The sequence below is a fragment of the Sminthopsis crassicaudata genome, chromosome 6 (genome assembly GCF_048593235.1).
Source record: "Sminthopsis crassicaudata isolate SCR6 chromosome 6, ASM4859323v1, whole genome shotgun sequence".
Classification (NCBI taxonomy): Eukaryota; Metazoa; Chordata; class Mammalia; order Dasyuromorphia; family Dasyuridae; genus Sminthopsis; species Sminthopsis crassicaudata.
Window position 1 is genome coordinate 38,527,668 of NC_133622.1, and position 20,451 is coordinate 38,548,118.

At 36.2% G+C, this 20,451-nt stretch overlaps 1 protein-coding gene across 2 annotated transcripts in view; it reads right to left on the minus strand.

Moving 5' to 3' along the window:
- Nucleotides 1-1,041: 1,041 nt before the first annotated feature.
- USP46 (ubiquitin specific peptidase 46) overlaps nucleotides 1,042-20,451 on the minus strand; it is a 58,101-nt gene continuing 38,691 nt past the window's right edge. For both annotated transcript variants that reach the window (XM_074275408.1, XM_074275409.1), the window contains exons 5-9: nucleotides 18,564-18,640; nucleotides 12,679-12,762; nucleotides 8,833-9,030; nucleotides 7,114-7,192; nucleotides 1,042-4,421 (exon numbers count right to left, since the gene is read on the minus strand). In XM_074275408.1, the coding sequence (XP_074131509.1) occupies nucleotides 4,320-4,421; nucleotides 7,114-7,192; nucleotides 8,833-9,030; nucleotides 12,679-12,762; nucleotides 18,564-18,640 (540 nt within the window). In that variant the 3' untranslated portion in view covers nucleotides 1,042-4,319. The remainder of the gene's footprint in view (nucleotides 4,422-7,113; nucleotides 7,193-8,832; nucleotides 9,031-12,678; nucleotides 12,763-18,563; nucleotides 18,641-20,451) is intronic.

A 20,451-nucleotide genomic window follows, 5' to 3' on the forward strand; every position in this document is an offset into this window, starting at 1 on the left:
TTGGAACCAAAGTGGAGCAAAGGGCCAGGGTTGATAAACACACCTGGGGAATTTTCTTCTGATACACCCACTGGAGAATCCCCATATACCCAAACATTCTCTAATAAGATCTGGTCCCATATTATAACCTAAAGCACAAGCTTTATGCATTAAACCCATGGGACATCATTATTTCCAAAAACCCAAGTTTCAAAAGAAATGTACCATTCCATTTCAGAAAGTTACATTATAAAATCACTTTGCATTAAAAAAAAAAAAAATCAAAGTAGATCCCAGCTGTGCAGTTATTTTTGTCTCTTAATTGCCACCTCTTGACTACTCTCCTTATTTTGTTAACTCGACATATTGTTCCATAGACTTTGGTTATAGGTTCAGTGTTGATTTTTTGTGTGTGTTTTAAAGAAAAAGCAGCAGTTTTCTCCTGGAAAAATTCATCAGTCCTAATAAGAAGAGAGCCATTACTGGGAAATAAAGAGGACCCAGATTTTCTTCAAATTCCAACAATTTCAAGACCAAATTATAAATAACTTTTCCATGTCACCCTGTCCCTTTCTTTCACATCACCATATTTTGAAGTCTTCACGCAGAACATTACCCGACATAGTTCTCTACAGAGAGAATTTCCATTTATTTATTTATTTGTTGTTGTTGGGTTTTTTTTGTTTTGTTTTTTGTTTTTTGCAAACTCCATTTTAGAGGCAAGGGGTTAAACTGATTGAATTTTCACACGATTGAAATTATTGCTTAAAGTGCTTGGGTTGGTTACATTTTTAAAAAATGAAAGTACAGAGTATTTAAAATTAAAACTATAGGTATTAGCAACACAAATAGAAACTACATGGATACAGCAAATACTTCAGTTATGCAGAAACAGGAGGCAGAAATAAATTAATATAACACTGGAAAACAATTTACTTATGTAAATTGAGCAAGAAAAAAATATACTTATTTTTCCCTGACTCACACCACTTACAAGGGCAAATTATTCGGAATGGTGGCTATGAACACCTTGGCTACATAATAGCAAACAAGGGCAAAACATTTAGTGCATGATATTTAATTTCACACGAATATACAAAATTGAACAAAAAGTCACGTTTGAAGATAAAATCCATTGGTGGTAAAATGTAAGAATCCATGTATCTAAAATAAGCCTTAAACCTCAGTTAGAACTTGGTTCGCCATTATGCAGCTCCATAAAATTCAAGGTATAGGAAAATGTTTCTATCACTTTTCCCATCTTCAGCTGCCTCAGTCTAGCAAACCCCAAGAGATGCCCGTCCCATTTTCAGATCCACCTTTATTTAGCTGGTGGTGTTTCTCTCCTCTCCTTCATTTTCAGTTGCTCATAGAATAGCATCTCAAAATGAGGAACGTCTTGAGCTGAGCAAGACTAGGAGCTGACGATCTCCCTTTCAAAGTGCATCCTTCAGTGGCTCTTCCCAGAGAATGTTGTCCTGAACGCTACTATATTCTCATTTTTAACTAGGAACCCATAAAACCAAAAGATTTCTTTTTTCCTTTAGCACGACATAGCAGCTTGTTTTAAAATACACAACCAATAAGAATGATGCTGTAAAGCAATTTTTGCAGGGGCCCAGCAAGCCAAACACAAAGATGAAAGCCACAAAGTTGTGCTGAGTCTCTGAAATCTGAATTCTTTAGGTGATTTTGAAGATGGGTTTACTTGTTTTACACCATTCTTAGGCTCTCTCATAATGGGAAGAATTTGTTAAAAAAGAATCCACTTGGGTGAAGTCATCTTTAAATACAGTGAAAAGATTTTTTAAAAAAGGTTATAGCTGATCTCTATTACTAATGGAGGAGAAATGGAGGGGTAAGTGGGAATGGAAGAGTGAGCAAACAGATCTAAAACAAAGTAAATGCTGATTAAATTTTTATAGTAGGTAAGTTAATTTTTGACTAGTTACCAATTGCTTACTTGCACTAGTCCACACGCCTCTCTAATACCTTCCAAAATACCTTCTTACAAATACCAGAAATCTGTTCATAAACTCTACATTTTCCTTTTTCTTTTGCATGAAAAAAATAAACTATCATAGTAAAAATCATTGGGAAAAGCTGCTTGTAACCTCATAAAAGGTCAGACCGTAACCCTGGTTTAACATTTCAATATTGCTTCACTCATCACAACTTAATTCCTTAACAGTTTATAAACCTCTTCCTAGCAAAATGGACATTTATTTCCAAAAATCTATTTTAAAATAATTTTAACAACTTCTCTCCCCAAAGTTATCATTCAGTCTCCCAACTCTGATTGTGTAAGGTTCGCTATACATTTCTTGAGCTTTGCAATCTACAGCCAAGGATCTGGGGTACAATAAACATAGACATTCTCTCCTCATCTTCAGTCTGGAAAGTGCACTCATTCACAACCAGAGCCCAAGATTCACCTGCTAAGCAAGTGATTGCTATATAACTTTAATGGGGGGAAAAAAAAGCGAGGCATGAATATTCAAAAATAGGAATTCGCCTCTAAACAAGGTAAGGCATTTTATACTCTCACCAAGAAAGTGGGAAGGGGGAAGGGAATCACCCCGTTTTGGTCTCCGGATGGAAAGCTGAACATTTCCCCTTTAGCATGACAAAATGAAGCACGTGGGACTAATGAGTCACGTTCTGAGTAATAAACATTTCAAGGTATTTCAAAGATAAGAAATCCAGTTTCTCTCTGGTTAAAGTGCTATATTCCTTATGATACAAAATGGTGGTTCACCTTTCCCATTCCATTTCAAACCACATCATGCCAAAGGCTTATAAATTCATGGATCATAAGGTACAAAATAATATCACATTCACAGTAGATTATAACATCGAGAAGTTAACTGACTTCCTTAACAGAAGCAGAAATCCAAAATGAGAATTTCAAACAAACTTTGCTAAGAGGGTTGGGGAGGAGAGGAAGGGAAGGGATGGAGAGAAAAGGAAAAGACAAAACCAGCTAAGGACAGAAAGGCAGTTGACCCTTTTAATGAAAAGTACTGAACTGTCTAATAAATATACATTAAAAAAAAAAAAAAAAACAATGAAAATAAGTAAAAGTAAATGTGTGAGATGAGGTTCTTTCTTGGAAATCTGTCTTGTCTAACAGCCTACGGGCTGATTGAACCAAGAAAATGTCCGTCACTTAGTCCACTTTTCCTCCTCCTACTTGTCCTACTTCCACTTCCTTGGACTTTGCCTCCTTCCTACTTGGATATTTCCAGTATTCCCCCTAGGGAACAGTTCTTTATTAGCCCTGACACTTGCCAGGTCCTCAGTAAACTAACTGAAAAATAAAAATTACTAACAGTCACATAATGTGGCTGAATAGCAGTAAAAATGTGATTTCCTGTTTAGTCCCATGATATAAGGGCAGTGCGGGTACTAAATGATTTGGGGGGGACTGGAGTCAGGTGTCTTTTTCTTTAGTCCCTACTACTGTAGGAAGTATTCAAGGATCAGCTGAAGTTACCCTGAAAAGATTAAGAGGGCTATTTCCTACCCACAGGGCCTGATAAGAGAAAATGTTGATGGTACTGAAACTCCTTGAAGTATATTTTGAAGCTAAGGATCGCTGTCCTGAAAATTCTCTCCTGTTTCTTCCTCTTTCTTTCACCTACCCTTAATGCCATACCTGGTTAGACCCTTGAACTTTGACAGTTGGTTCCAAGGCCCAAAGGGCTAACACTAATGTCACCATAATAAGCTCCCTACCCCTCTCCCCTCCTTTGAGGCTATTTTTAGTACTGAGGTTACTCATTTCTAAAAGTTTTTCAACTTAAAGTTATGGTTTCGGCCCCAGAGGGCATGAAATCCATCCAGTTCTTTAAGCCTACTCTATAGAAAACTTGGCTTAGGAGCTAGAAATGGAGAGCCACAGAGCCTCTGACTTACACCATTAAGAGGAATGCATCATAAGTTGGCCCCTGAAGCCATTTACAAAGTTCAGTAAAAAGCCCCAAAAGAGAACACGGCCATTTGTAGAAAACATTACTCTAGTTCACTGGGAGGCAGCGGATGGCATAGTGTGTACTCAATCCTAAAAATCTGTAAATGTTATTCATGTAAATCTGACTACAACTGGATAACATTGAATTCTACCTCGGACTGAAAGAAAACCAAAAGTGCTGCATATCAAAATGGCGGGAGGAGGGGGGTGGGGGGGAAGGGGGCAACAGCCTAACACCGTTAGACCATTCAGGCTCAGGGTGTCGATGGCGGGCCATTAAGAAGGAAGGTGATTGATCTGCGGAGAAGCCAGTCAGAGTGGGCACTATGCCATTCTCCCACTTGAAGCAGTTCTGCACTTCTTCACATCATTCTCTTGATTGATAGAATAAAATATATCCTGACTCCGAATTTTTTGATATATCTGATGTCAGACCATAGAATTCTTCGATAGCTTGAGCATCTATTTTCTTTGGGAAGGAATGAAGGGGAAATATAAGAGAGAGAGAGAAAAAAAATTAAAATAAACACAAATGTTCAAAATGCTAATTGGAAGAAAATAATACAAACACATTACAAATAAATGGCATCTCAAGGTCAAAACATATAAAGAAGCAATTCAAGGAGCCAGAACAATCCAGTACTTTAAGTTCTTCTAATAGTTAAGAGAAGGGGGTGAGAGAGGTGAGAGAGCCAGAGGGAGTATGAAATAGAGTCTAATTTTAACTGTTTCTGTTTACCAGGAATCCATTTAGTGTTCTGAGGAATAATCTCATAAAATAGTCCCCTAGTCAAATTTAATGTGTGTCTCAAGCATGGAATTTACACTTATAAATCCCCCTTACACCAAAACCATGACACAGAAAATATCCCTGTAACAACAACAAAAGATCCTATGGTTCCAGCTGATGGTCCATTTAACTTAAGAAATAATTAATACAATAAAATTCTAGCACAAGAAAAAGAATTTGGACAGACCTTTGAAGTATAACCAGAATGCATTCTGTCCTACTTAAGAATACCATCGGCTGCTTGTGTCCATGGCCAATTAGTACAGTTCACTGTATAATATTAATGAGGTCAAGGTCATAAGTTGAATTGAAGCTCGGATCAGTTAATTTTATTTGGTTTCTCTGCTACAGACAGTAATCCTAACTCTTTTTTTGCCCTTCTGAAAATTTGTCCCCCTTGGCCCAAAGCGGATTCTGGGTGAGGGGGATATTAATGAATGTATCACTACTACTGGAAAAATGAGTCAAAGTGAATGAGCTACCCAATAGTGGCAGGAGCCATTAGTATCACCTCATTAAGAGACTGTTCATATATTTAACATGTATGGGACTGCCTGCCATCTAGGGGAGGGAGTGGAGGGAAGGAGGGGAAAATTCGGAACAGAAGAGAGTGCAAGGGATAATGTAAAAAATTACCCATGCATATGTACTGTCAAAAAAAAAATTATAATTATAAAATTAATTTTAAAAATAAATTTAAAAAAGAGAGAGATTGTTCATACGTTAAATTACTTCTATAGAAGTTTTCTGTTATGACTATGGGACAGTGATGATAACTGGAAAATATGTTACGAACATTTCCTACTAATGTGTTATAAAGAGAATTTTTTAGGAGTCAAATTTGATTACTCAAACTTTCATTTATTCAGTGTTTTCATTAGTGTATTATCTTCTAAGAAGTTTCAAGCACTTAAATCCTATCTCCCAAAGGGATCAGGGGAAGAAACAAGTCCCACCCTTTTTTTCGGTCCCTTCTGGTGCCCAGCAGAAAACTTTTTGGATATAGCAGTTATTCAATAAATGTTTGCTGAATTGAATTAAATGTAAACCATTCATTGCAGTAATTCAGAAATACTGGATGTCAAAGGCTATTTGAATCTCAAACTTTCATCCTGAATTGCAAATATAAAATTTTGGAACGCTCAATTTGAAAGTCAAATGTTCTTAACTCTCAGATTCCTTGCAGAGATTGCACACAAAGCTTTCAGGTAATTGCCATAGAAATTTGTCAAGTTATGTCCTCTTCCTGCTTTGTGAATAGGGATGTGTGCAGCAGACTAGTCAAACACATCTACTGGGACCTATTTCCTATCTTTCTCTACTCCCAAGCAGAATTCATCAGAACAGGGGTCATGTAGGCCATGCAGTTTTATAGCTCCTATGTGCATAATTGGTAGCATTAAACAATGATTACAGACATTCTAATAATAATCCACTAGGATATAAAATGCCAAGTTAGATGAGAAAATAGAATCTGGCACATTTAAGTCACATTTAAGCATAAATTTTTTAAAATCTGCTTGACTTAAAAAACTCTGCCCTCTACATGTTTGCTTCTCACTACATCCTAATTTCCAATCTTCAAAAAATTCAACTTGCTATTTGGTCAATTATGTAGCGTAGCATAATTGCTCACAGGTACTGTTTAGTAATAATCTTACTCTTTCCTCAGAATCTTAAAACTCCCTCATGTTCTATACTAGAGATTCTTAAGCTTTTTTGCCTCATGTAACCCTTTGGCAGTCTGGAGTCCATAAACCCTTTCTTATAATATTTTAGATTCACAAAATGAAATCTGTAGGATTAGAAAGAAAATCAATTATATTGGAGTAAGAATATAATCCTTTTCTCATTCAAGTTCATGAACTCCCTGAAATCTACCCTCAGGAGTCCACAATCCCCAGCCTAAGAATTCCTGCCTTAAATCCCAGCTTCTTTTTCTTTTAATTTAAATTTAATTTTTTTTGTTTCTTTTTCTTTTTTTTAATAATAGTATTTTATTTTTCCAAATGCATACAAAGACAGTTTTCAACATTCACATTTGTAAACTCTTGTGTTCCAAATTTTTCTCCTTCTCTCCAAGACAGCAAGCAATTTGATATGGCAAACATGTATAATTCTTCTAAACATATTTCCATATTCATCATGTAGAGTCTAGCTTCTTAAACTGTGAACCCATGAGATCTCATAACTGAATGTGGGAGTTGCAAAATTGTGATTTTCTATCAATAAATTTTTAATTTGTATTTGCCTATATGTCTGGAGTCATGGCACAGAAAAAGAGAGGAGAGAGGGAGGAAAAAAAAATAAAAGATAGAGAAGGAAAGAGAGAAGAGACAGAGAAAGATATAAAGAGAGACTTCACACTGACCTCTACAATGTCATCATCAAATAAAAGCCAGAAGCCATGACTCTTCACAATGGTAATATAATGCCCACGATTAGGCCCACTAAAAAAAAAAAAAAATTACAAAGAATTAGCTGTGATTGGAAGAACATTTCCCCACTTTGCTCTTCTATTTTTCTATGACTATTATCAGCTTTACTGGGTTTGGGAAAATGAAAAGCTTTGATTTAATTTTAGATGTGCGTCAACACTGGAAGGATCCAATTCCCCCAGGGTTTGTTCAAAATGACACGAGATCTCCTAGGTACGTCCTAGAAGAGCACAATAGGATTTAGGGGGTCCCCTTCAAAAGATGTTGACTTAATAACATTTCTCTAAAGAATTAACAATCTGGCCAACCCTTGGAGCCACCTATATTGAAATCACTGGCCGAGGACAATTCCTTAGGAGTTGAAGTTTCAAAAGAACTTAGATTTAAACGAAAAATGGAATAACTGGCCAAGAACTTTATGGTGTGAATCTTAAGATGAAGCTATCACTACTACTTCTTAAAATACTACCCTGAATACTACAGTGACAAAATTCCAAATTTGGTGTTTTCAAAATTATAGAATACCAGGGTTGATAGAAACTTAAGAAAAAAACAACCAGTAAGGCTGATGAAAATATATCTCAAAACCACAATTGAATCTCCTCCACTTTGTGTTTGTTTGATGTATACTTCCAGTTTTGTCTATAAATGCTCTGTATTATCTGGCTTAGCTGGATCTCTTCCAGATTTTCCAATGGGTGCATCATCAACTTTTTCAACTACTTTTTCAGTGCTCATGATCTTTTGTTGGTCTTCTCTGTGAAGTCTATAAATGAGCACTCTATACAAGAGAGCCTTAACTACGCTGGGAAAACCCAATACCACTGTGGTCTCCTGCTTACATTCAGACTTAAGGAAAAATGCTAGCTGGAGGGTAATGAAAATAAAAATATAATATTTTTCCCTATTCAAGTTCATGGATTCCTTAAAATTATCTTCACGGACTGTAAGTGAAGAACTTCTGTGCTAAACCATTAGTGTCCTTGGGTGTCATGTCTCTTTGTTTGGCAAGCACATATGTCTGCCAGCCAAGGATGTACCTGAGCTCTCTTTTAGCTATTAGTTGTGATGACAATTTTCCTTTGTTTCAAGTTTTCTTTCCATCCTTCCATTTAGTCACTATTTCTTTCTGTTTTCATTTACAGTGGAAATGTAAAAATAAGTATGGTTTATATCTTTCGGTAGCATGCCAATACACCCTTTACAAGTCATATATGAAGAGAATCACAGTTAAGTTAAATTTGCATTAATTTATTGTATTGTTTGCAAATGCTCTAAAAACTGACATTCTTGTACTCTCTGGTGATTCCTTCAGAAATCCTTTCAGAAAATCCTAACAGAAATATAAGGAATATATTTTTTTTAATTGGGCAAAAAAAAAAAAAAAAAAAGCTAAATCAAGCCTGTGCAAATAAGAAAATGAACAAGGATAAAGATTTTCAATTTTTCTAGATTTTTGTTATCTTGAAGAATAAAGACATCTTTGCCCTTTATTTGGTGGAACAATCTGGGGGACCTCTATAAAAACAGGTAGCAGCTTTTCCTATATAGATCAGTGGTTTTCTTCAAATTGTACTCAGAATCTCCCTAGACTATGTATTTTTAATAGCCCTTCAAAACACGAATAATGACCACTCAAGATGCAATGATACCTGCCACAGTGGACTACTACAGCCACCAAATCATACATGCGGTCCAGATTCACTGCGTCACTGGATGTATTGAACAGACGGAGCTCCAACGGGAAGACCACACGGTAGGAGAGCTTGGTATATCTGTGGAGTTGTTCCATATATTTGAACCTCTTAAGATGTAATGCTAGGATCATCGGAAGCTTTTTTACTCTCATCCTAGAAAGTTATAAATAAGTTGTCAGTCAAATCTCATCCTTTTTTGGGGTGGGAAAAAAAAAAAAAAAAAAAAAGCACAATCTGTTTTCTGTATTGGTTCATGGAGAGCAGACATGGCCCTGGTAACCTAAAGTAGAAGGTACTAAAACAAAAACTAGTATACTTCACTATCTACTAGACACCATCTTGTATAGTAACCTCAACTATCCAAAACATGGCTGAACAGATCTCTGAGCAGCCCAAATGGTCAGCACCAGTCAGTCCACCAAATACAATCCACATACTTAATAAATAGGACCAGTCCAGGACTCAGGTCTAACAAATTTGGTTATCTAGTTTCCCTGCCCACTACAGATGAGAATCATCCAGTTGATGCTCTAGAGAAGAAATAGCTAACAGGATCAAAATTAGAACGACAAGGGGTCTTAGAGGTTACTTAGCTTAAGCCCCTCTTGCAGTTGAGGAAATGGGCACAGAAAGGTAAGGGGATGTGACTTGTAGCAAGTAACAAAACCCAGATTCTCTGATTTCAATCTAGGCTCCTTTTCCATTGCATTACCGTGCTTTCCTCTTGAGGCAGGGGAAGAAAGAGAGAATGAAGACGCCAACTATCTCACATAAATCATGCAGCTCCTTAGAATTGTCAACGTCCCTTTAATGAAGTTCTAGAATGAGACATTTTGCTGACAATATCAGTGATGAAAACAGAAGCTAGCCCAATAGATAGCATGCGCCTTATTTCCAACCTCGAGTTAAGAGATATGCCTCTGCCATGTGCTAGTTTTGCGTCATGGTATGGAACAGAAGGGAGAGCTCCTTCAGAGTAGGGAAGGCAGAGCTGATCACCCTGCCTCAATGGTTTCAACTTAAGTCTTCCATTTAATTCATTTACTCTCAACCAAGCTTCCTCAATTCAATGGCAAGATGTGAGATCCAAAGGGGAAGAGACAGAAAAATTACAAAAAGTAGAAATAAGAACCTAAAGGTATAGTGTGGAGCCATTGAATGTAGGGATAAGCAATCCTACTTATTTCCCAAAGCTCCTAAGGGCATTATATTATTATAGTAGAGTGGGCAAGGACTCAAAATAATAGAGATGGGGGAACCTTATAGATTCCATTCCCAAGTCTTCCATTTTACTGAAGTCGAAATGTATCAATCCTGAGAAACAATCAGTACTCAAGTGATACAATAATAGATACACATAATAATACCCTGCAATTATCAAGGTGAGATCAAATTATGTTCAGTAAATGCTTTTTAAGCCTAGGGAATGCTATGCCTCGCTGGGTCTCCTTTGGTGGATCATCTCCTATCCATTAAATGACCCCTTTGGTGGACCATCATCCATCCATCTCCTATCTATTAAATGATCTCCTTTGGTGGACCATCATCTATCCATCTCCTATCTATAAAATGATCTCCTTTGGTGGACCATCATCCATCCATCTCCCATTTATTAATGACAGTATGTTCCAAGGCTTAGGTCTGCGCCCTCTTCTCTTTTTTTATGTTGTCTTGGTGACCTTATAATCTCCCATGAGTTCAACTAATTGACACATAAGATATGCAATGTAAATGATGATCCAGAGAAGGAGACTGAGTAAAATTGATTACACGGGTAGGAAGAATAGTGTATCCAGTAGTGAATGCTCAAGAGTGTAAAACAGGAATGAGGAGTGAGAAAAAAAGCCACTGAATTTGAAAATTAAGAGATTATTAACAATCTTAAAAAGAAAAGCATTAGTCAAGTAGTGAGCTTCAAAGCTAGTTTACAAGGGTATGAAAGATAGAAAAGAGAATGAAGATAAAATATAAATTAGATCTATATATTACTTCAGAGAACCAAAACATTTCTCTCATTTCTTGCTTATCAATCTATCATGCTTATTTAAAAACATTTTTAAAAATAGAACAGAAGATAGTATCTGCAATAAAGATTTCCTCTTTTGCCTTTCATTCTATGGAATAGACCCTTTGGAAGATTCTACAAAGCTGGAAAGGTTTCAAGCACAAGTTCAATCAAGAATTGTACATTGATATTCAAGGTCTAGACTAGACTGGCAGCAATGTCATGAGCAGGTAACAATTCTCAAGTCCCATTTACTAAGTTACAGAGGCCTTGCATTCTGCACTATTGGAAGTAATACCCATGCTCATAAAATCCCAGATCCCTGAAGCATTTAAGTATGAGGAGACAATGTGGGAACATTTCTTGAGTACTAATGATTCAGAGAACAAAGGAGTTCTCTTTCTTCAACTGGGAGAAATGGTTTGACAGAAAGTTATGTTAGAAAACTACAAGGATTTTAGCTGACTACAGGTTTAATAAAGTATAGTGTACAAGATGGCGGCAGCCTCTCAGACTATAATAAGGCTCATCTTTTGACATCAGACACAGAGTGTACTCAGTGGCCTTATATTCACAGCCTGTCAAACTTGTTAGAATCTGCCAGACCCTGAGAACTCTTAAATCACTATAAGGATTTCCGAGCAAGACTTTAATGATCTTACTCAGCATTTACACATAGTTTCCAGAATAAGCAAGATGATAGTAAAATTTCTTCTAGAAATTTCACATATTTGCAAACTATATTCAGAGAAAAACAATTTTTAAAAAAAGACAACTTAAAACTATTCTGTAACCATGAAATATAAGGACTAACTGGAGAAAAAGGGGGTAGTAAAGCTGGAGAAAAGATTTGGTTAGGGGGTGAAGGTGAAATGAGACAACTAACTTCCACTGTTCTAAGACCTCTCACAGGAGAAAAAGGATTAACCATTCCAGAGGGTCCAAGAAGGGAAAACTGGACCAAAGGTTAATTAATTTTGCACATTTTGCCTTAACATGAGAAAGAATTGTCTAATGTTATAACTTATAAAAAAGAAGACTTTGTGAGCTACAAAACTTCCTGTTGTAGGAAGGGTCAAGTAGAAATTTGACATCTCCATTTGTTTATAGAAGGGGTTTCTGCACCAGGAAGGGTTTGCCTATGACAGAAATGATTATTAAACAAATGATTTGGAAAGATTCAGATTTCACCCTTTTTAAAATCTTTATTTGAAGCCCTCAGTCTCTGAAGGTTGAGCTAACTTTTTCTTCGACCCCACCCAGGTGGAGCAGCTATGTGTTCTTCTTGGGTTTGGGTGGGGATAAATTCTTTGAATAAATTGCTCAAAGCTGGGAGGAATTTAAGAACCAGATGACACAATCAAAGGTCAGGTCTCGTCCCTCATAGTAATATTCATTTTCTCATTAATTGTTAATCAGAGTTGATTGCTACTTTGGGGAATACCAACTCTTCTAAGGGCATAAAAACTGTAAGTCACCTCCATGATTGTCTTTGGTCTAAGAGAGAGACAAACAAATGACCATCCTTTTATTAAAATGCTGATAATATTAATAAAATGATTAAATTACCCAGAAATGTATTTTTTCAAACTTTTTAAAATGCTACACTTAGTTGTCCTCTCAGATAACTTCCAAATCTAAAATTCTGCAATCTCCATAACCTACCACCTCTATGTCTAAGGCTGATTCCCCGTCCCTTTCTCACTCATTCCCACTCCCAATCAGGTGAGTATCTACATCCCCTGTCCTTAAAGACCAAGACAAATTTGGAAGGTGCATCTGAAGTTTCCACCTACCTTTTCTGGGCCTCCTGTTTACTGCAGCAAGTTTCACAGTAGTATTTCTGTTCACTACACAGTGTCTCAGTGTTACTGAAGTCTCTGTAGAGAAATACAATCTCATTTTTAAAAGGGACCAGGATATATTTTGTTTACTCGATCAAAGACACTTCTTATGTCACATTGCAAAATCCATATAAAGATGATTTGTAATCTGAATATAGAAAAACAAAGTAGAAGACTTCTGAAAAACATAAAAAATTGAAAACTCTGAATTATTTTCATCTGAAGCCTGGAGATAATGTTCATAGCATTATTACTTCCATTGTCTGGGCTATTATTTCACTAGACAAGAAAATTTGAGTCACTGAATGGATCCTAGAGCTACAACCTTAAATCCCCTAATGGTTCAGAAAACTCCAGTGTTCAACAGAATGGACTTTTAATGGAAGATCAAACAAATATACAGATAATATTACTGGTTGAAAAAACCTTTCTTCAGGCTTCTTTTTTCAAAGCTCCTTAAAATAGTCTTTAAATCATTACTTGAGGGAGTCACTGGGAACGCTATTTTTAGGCTATTGACAACAGTATTTAGCATCTTCAAGAAGATGCAGAAACATGGGTGGCTTTGTTATTTTCACATTAAATTTCATATACTCTCTTGAAAAAAAAACCACACATAATACAAATCTGAAGACCCCTTTTTTTTTTGTATATTGAAAGGTTTACATTTGTTAAGATTATAATAAAAACAAAAAATCATTTTAGAGATGTTTCCATTTGCATATATCTGTGCAGAAGTGAAGTCAAACCAGGAAACATCACATGTCATCACCATCATATTTATGAAGTATTACTATGGGATAGACACTCTGCTAAACATTGCAATCATCATCTTATTTGATTCTCAAGGGAGGGGCTATTATCATCCCCATTTTACAGATGAAGAAATGAGGCAAAAAGAAGATTTTCCAGCTTAGTAAGTGTCTGAGGCCAGATTTAACTCATCTTCCCAATTCCAGACCCAGCGCTCTATCCACTGAGCAAACTAGTTACCATGACTACAATAAAATGATAGAACAAAACTGTAATGATCATTTGATCCCAGAGAAGAGGCAAGAAAATGCACTTCCCTCCCCAATTCCCAGTTTCCCCATAGCACTGGGGGACCTCAGCTATAGAATGTTGCATACACCTTCAGGTTCCATTGATGGACTGAATAGCTTCTGCTATCTCTTTCCTACAGTCCTACCAAGTCCCTTTCCTTTGTATTCCTTGCTTCAAGGGACAGGCTTTTCCTTGTTTTGGGGAGGGAAATGGGAAAAAGATATATTTAGAAATACCACATGGATCCTTGCTCCAGCTCTCAGGTCATACATATTAATTAATGAATAATTCTGCTATATTCTGGGTTAAACAGGCTTTGATGACCTTACTAACCTAATCCTTATGTAAGGCAATGTTGCTTGGACTCTTTAATTAAGATGCCTTCTGTCTACTGAACACAGCACACAAAACATAGAATACAAATAAGGAACCGATTATAGAAGACAAGTAGCTATCAGGTGGGTTGTTAACTTTATATTTAACAAAATGATTGACTCAACCAGGAAGTCCTAAGTCACCACTTCTGACACTTCCCACCTCTATGACCATTTTATTTAATCTCCGAGTCTATTTCCCCATCTGTAAAATGAGGCAAATAATACCTCAGGGGATTATTCTGAAGCACAAATGAAATAACAGATGAAAATACTTTGCAGATTTTCTTCACAAATTTCAGTTATTTTTGAAAAGTTGTATAAGTAATCATTTTTTGAAGGGCACAATTTATACAATAACAGCAGTCTTGTAAAACTGAACCACTCTGAAAGACTTTTAAGGGCTCTCATCCATACTTCCAAAGTGCTAATTATGAAGAGAGATGGGAGGCAGAGAAAATAAATGCATGTTAATTGAACAAAAAGTTAACCGAAAAATGCCAGAAGGAAACACAAACAAGCAAGACAGCTTTGAAAATGACATGTATAATTCATTATACCTTTACAAGAAAAAACAAGCTATAAGTAAGAAAAATGATTCTGAAAAATATATCCTTTTTCTGTTCTGTTCCCCCAAGTGGGCTTTGTCATTTTGTGTTTATTGAGTCTATCAGCATCACTTCTGGAATTATGAAACATATTTTGTTTTGTTTCATCTGTGCCTTCCCACTCCTGCCAAACCAAGGTTCTCGCCCGGCTGGTGAGAAGAAGAATGGATATGGGAGTTTTTGTTTTATTTTGAATGAATGAATGAAGTCATGTCAAGTAGTGTAAGGGGCCTGGTTCCCCAGTGAGTATTAGTACAATAGTCCTAAGAGTGGCAGATGAAGACTAAAAAGCTCCTTCCTCTTTAATGAAGAATGGTCTATGAAAGCATAGCTGAAATTAGCTCTCTGAAATACTGTGCAGAACACAGGAGTTCTGACCCCTTGAACTTTTTTTTTTTTTTTTTTTAATAAAATAGATTCTCAGTTCAGAAAAGGTGTGGATATGATAATACGGAAGACCCTTTGAGTTTCTTATGTAAAGAGATCTCAACAAACACAGACAGAAATAAAACAGAAATAGAGAGACGGTCTCCCCTACTAGCTTAAACCTAATTTCTCCAAGTAGGGGACAATCAGGGAGGTTCCAAGGAATTTGCAGAGTTCTGCAAGAGTTCAGGAGTGATATTATATGGAGGAGGAACCGGGAATTTCCAGTTCACTTCCTGACTCCTCCTCCTGAATGATCTTAGGAACACAGATAAAAAATTTAACATTGAGGGACCTTATCTAGTTTAATTGCTTTATTTCATAGCTGAGAAAACTAAGACTTTAGGAGATAAATGACTTGGGCCAAGGTCAGCCAGGAAGTAAGAAGCAAGAGATGAACCCATCCCCTGATTAGAAAATCTTTCTAATGTGACCACACTTTATACTGACCACAAGACCTGCTCGCATCTTTCCCTAGAGCTCTTATGACTGGTTCAAAAACTGCTGAAACCATATAAGCCTGGAGACTTTGAGAACATGTGTCTATACAGGAGCAGGAAGGTTTGACTATTGTCAATACGGAGCATAAGAAACAGGCTCAAATTTGAAGGGAAAGGAAAGATTTCAGTCAATTCATTGGTCTGAACCACCCCAGAGAGATGGGAATCTCAGCTATTTTTAAAGGCATTCAGAAAAGATTCCACAGTAACCCACTTGAATGTTTAGTATGTTTTTTAACAATTCCAGATGTTATATCCTTTCTTCTCAAGCACAGCTGACCAACAGGGGGCACAGATACGTTTGCAAGAACAAAGTAGAAGAAATGTTAAAAAGTCACATTTCTCTGAGTACCATCTCCTTGCTAGGAGTCCTGTTAATGATAAAATCATTGCAATTTTGAGTTGTTTGACCCAAAGCATTAAATTGTGACCCAGAAATACTTCTACTACTTCAGCACCCTGAGAAAATCAAGGAGGAAGGAAAGGGATCATTCCTAAACACAAGAATGTTTACAGCAGCTTATTTCATTGTTGCTACAACAAAGAATTGGAAAAAACTAAAGAAAGGGGTGCTGATCAATTGGAGAATGACTGAACAAATGATGATATGTAAAGATAAGGAAATAGTCTATTATCATCCTATGAAATGGGGAAAGGGAGAGTTCAGAGAAATCTGGGAAGTTTTATATGAACTGATGCCAAATTAAGTGAGCATAACCTGGAGGAATCATTTCTACAATAATAAAATTGGAAAGAAAACAACCTTGAAAGACTTAATAACCGTGTTTGGAACAATGATCACTAAGAGGCTGGAGCACACATTGATGATCAAACATGCTACCAGCTTCTTAGAAAGAGTAGATGGATTCAAAATGCAAAATGAGACATACATTTTTAAATATAGGCAATATAGGATTTTTTTTAACAATTAATATTTGTTGTAAGGATTTTTTTTTTCAAAAGGAGAGTAAGAGAAGTCTAGTGACAGAATTGTCAGAGAGAGAAAAGGTCACTGAAGCATTTTTAAACTATTCAAGAGAACAATTTATAAAATCACAACCATATAAAAACAAAATGAAAGAATTTTGAACTCTGTGATCAATGAATTCAATGACCAACTATCATTTCAAAGAATAACTGAAGGATTTATCCCACCAATTTTCTTATAGAGAGGTCATGAAACATAACATTCTGGAACATAACCAATCCTGGAATTTGTTCTGCCTGATTGTGTATATTTGTTACAAGAGGTTTTTTTTTTTCCTTTTTTCTTTATTTTTTACCCAGTGGGGGAGTTGGTGTGGGAGAGAAAATAAATGCTAATTAATGAGAAAAAAGAAATTTAACAAATAAAATGTACAGAGGAGAACAGATGGAATGCCAGTACAAGACAAGAAGGTAACACAAAGACAGCCAGAAAGAAATACAGATAAGCATTAGGCCATCTCTGAAAGTGACATAATGAAGTTAATTTTATATTTTAAAAGGAATATATTTATATTTTATATTTTAAAAGGAAGAACAATCTATAAAAGAGACTAACAGGATCATGTAGAATCCTCTTTTTCCTATTCTATTTTGTGTAGTGGAAATAGTCATTTTATTTAGTGTTTATCTAGTTCACATTTTTTTTATTTCAAATTTTTAAAAACCACCAAGCCTTACTTAAGAGGCTGCTGCTATGTCCCACCCCCTTCTGTAGTTTACTTAAATTGCAGTTTGGGAGTGCCACATAGCTGACAGAATCTTTCTTTCCTGGGCATCAGTTCATACCATTACGAAATCTTCCCCCAGTCTCTGGGCAATCATCAAATGAGGGCAGCTAAATGGCGCAATGGATAAAGTACTAACCCTGGAGTCAGGAGGATCTGCACTCAAACTGACATGACACTTGACCCTACTTCTGTTCTTGTCCCAATCTACCAAATCTCTATAACTCTTTGCTTACTTGGTTCTTTTTGTAGATCAAAGAGGCAGTTAACAAGCATTTGTTAAATGTTATTAAAGTTCCCTGCCAGATCCAACTATTGGGAGTGGTTCCCTCTTTCAAGGGGAGCTCACCTTCTCATCCAGCTCACCCACATATATCTCTCCACAAAATCTACCCTGCCTTCTCTCTTTGGGAAGTTGTTTTTTTAATTTTTTTTTTTTTTTTTTTTTTTTTTTCAATCTTGGTTGCCCAGGATCACATAGCTAGTAAATGTCAAGAGTATGAGGCTACATTTGAACTCAGGTCCTCCAGACTTAAGGACCAGTGCTCTATCCACTGCACTACCTGGCTGCCTCTTGGGGAGTTCTTGGAATAGAGAGGTCCAGGGTCAGCCAGCCTTCAATTCTCTCCCAGCCCAATTCCTGACTTTCTCTAGATTTCAAAACCATGTCCCTCCCCAGCTCTGTGTACTTTCAATTGCTCTCTCCAGGACTTTTTAGTTACCTTTTATATGAAGTCTCTCCCTATTTGAATGTAGGGTAAGGACTTTCTTTTTTGCTTTTTTGTTGTACTTTTATCTCCAGCACTCAGCACAGGATCATACACAAAAAACTAAATTATTCCTTTCTTCCTTCCTTCCCTTCCTTCCACAAAGCCAATATATTTACACAACTGAGATTGAAATAGGCAAAAGGCATACATTTCATATTTAAGGGATTAAACAGAACATCAAACATTTAAAACTTTTAAAAAATTAATAACCGGTCTTATTTACTTTCAATATATTAGGAGGGAGGGAAGGTAATGAAATGACAAATTTGAGCAGTGTGGGGCAGAAACATCTCCTGAACAATGAGAAGGAATTGTTTTGTTTTGTTTTGTTTTTGTGTGTGTGTGTGTGTGTCACTAAATTAAGCCAAAAGGTATAAATAGGAACATGAGATGATCCATTTACCTTAGACAGTGTGTGATTGATGTGTTCTGTTCCACGTCAACAGAAAGGTCAAGAAAATCTTCATCTTTGCTACTAACCTGTGGTAAGAAAAAACATCATATTAGATCCAAGGCTACACCATGGCTAAGATTTTCAATAAACATGTTTTACTTGCAATTAACCAGACTGTATCTACCAAAATAATCACTGTCAAGAAATAAAGAAGTTAAAAGGAGAGTTTATCATGAAATATAAATACTCTGCAGATAAATCTGAAATTCTCTATTCTGGAGAGCAATTTGGAACTATGGTCAAAAGAGCATAAAACTGTGCATACCCTTTAACCCAGAGATAGCATTACTAGGTCTATGTCTCTCTCTCTCTCTCTCTCTCTCTCTCTCTCTCACACACACACACACACACACACACACACACTCTCACACACTCTCTCTCTCTCTCACACACACACACACACACACACACACACACACACATACACAAAAGCAAAAAAGAAAAAAAGACCTAAATGTACAAAAATATTTATAGTAGCTCTTTTAGTGGTGACAAAGAAATTGAAGGCATGCCCATCAATTTATGAATTGTGATGTTATACTGTTGGGCTATAAGACATGATGAGAAGGATGCTCTCCGAAAAACCTGAAAAGAATTACATGAACTGATGTGGACTGAAGTGAGCAGAAGCAGGAGAACATTGTATATACACAGGGACAGCAATACTATATGATGATTAGCTTTGGATGATTTGCCTATTCTCAGCAATGCAATGATCCAAAGCAGTTACTAAGGATTTATGAAGAAAAATGCTAGCCATATTCAGAGAAAGAACAGAAATCTGAATGCAGATTGAAGCATACTTTAAAAAAGAACAAACAACAACAACTTTATTCTTCTGGGGAAGTTGTATGTGTGTATCTGTTTTCTTTCACAACATAACTAAAATAGAAATATATTTTACATGACTACACATATAATATATCAAATTGCTTGCCTTCTCAATGAGAAGGAAGGAGAAAGAATGTAAAACTCAAAAGTTTTAGGAAATAAATGTGAAAAACTGTTTTTCATGTAATTGGTGGAGAAGACCAAAATATTCTCTCTCTCTTTTTTTGTTTTAAAGACAAGACTGACGATCTAATGACTAAATTCAGAGACTTTTTCTCAGTCCTCATCTTCTGACCTCTCTGAAAATTTTAACACAACTGGCTATACCCTCCCCCCCCCACTTTTAGGCTAACTCACATATCACTCTAAATTCTAACCTAAGCATGACACTCTCTACTAATTTTCTTACTACCTCTTTAGTTGCACCTCTTTTGTTTTAATTACTACCTCTTTTTCCCCGGGTTCATTAACAGAGATGTTCCCCAAATGTCTGTTCTTGGTCTTCTTTTTTCTCTAAACATTCTTCCTCAGCAATCCCAATTATTCCTATAGATTCAACTATCTCCTTCTATTCAGATGATGCCCAAATGTCTGTGCCCTGTGTCCCTAAATTCCTTCAAGTCACCTTCACCTGGAAATCCTCCACTCAGTAACTCAGATTTAAAATATCCTAAACCAGGATTATTACTCTTTCTGTAAACTCATGCTTTCTTCTTGTGAGCTGAAAATACTGTCTCCAAGAAAACTTTCAAGCCTCAAAAATGATAGGTATATCATATATGTGTATACACCTATAGACATATGTGTGTATATGTATGCACATATGCATGCACATAACATATATGACATGCACACACACACACACATATATATATTGACTCCTGCTCCTTTTTTCTTCAGTGAATCATAGAATTAAAAAGATCTGAAAAAAGGAACTTGTCTAGCTTCCTCATTTTCCAGGTGAGGAATGAATAAGAGTGGTTAATGACCAAGATTGTATAAGAAG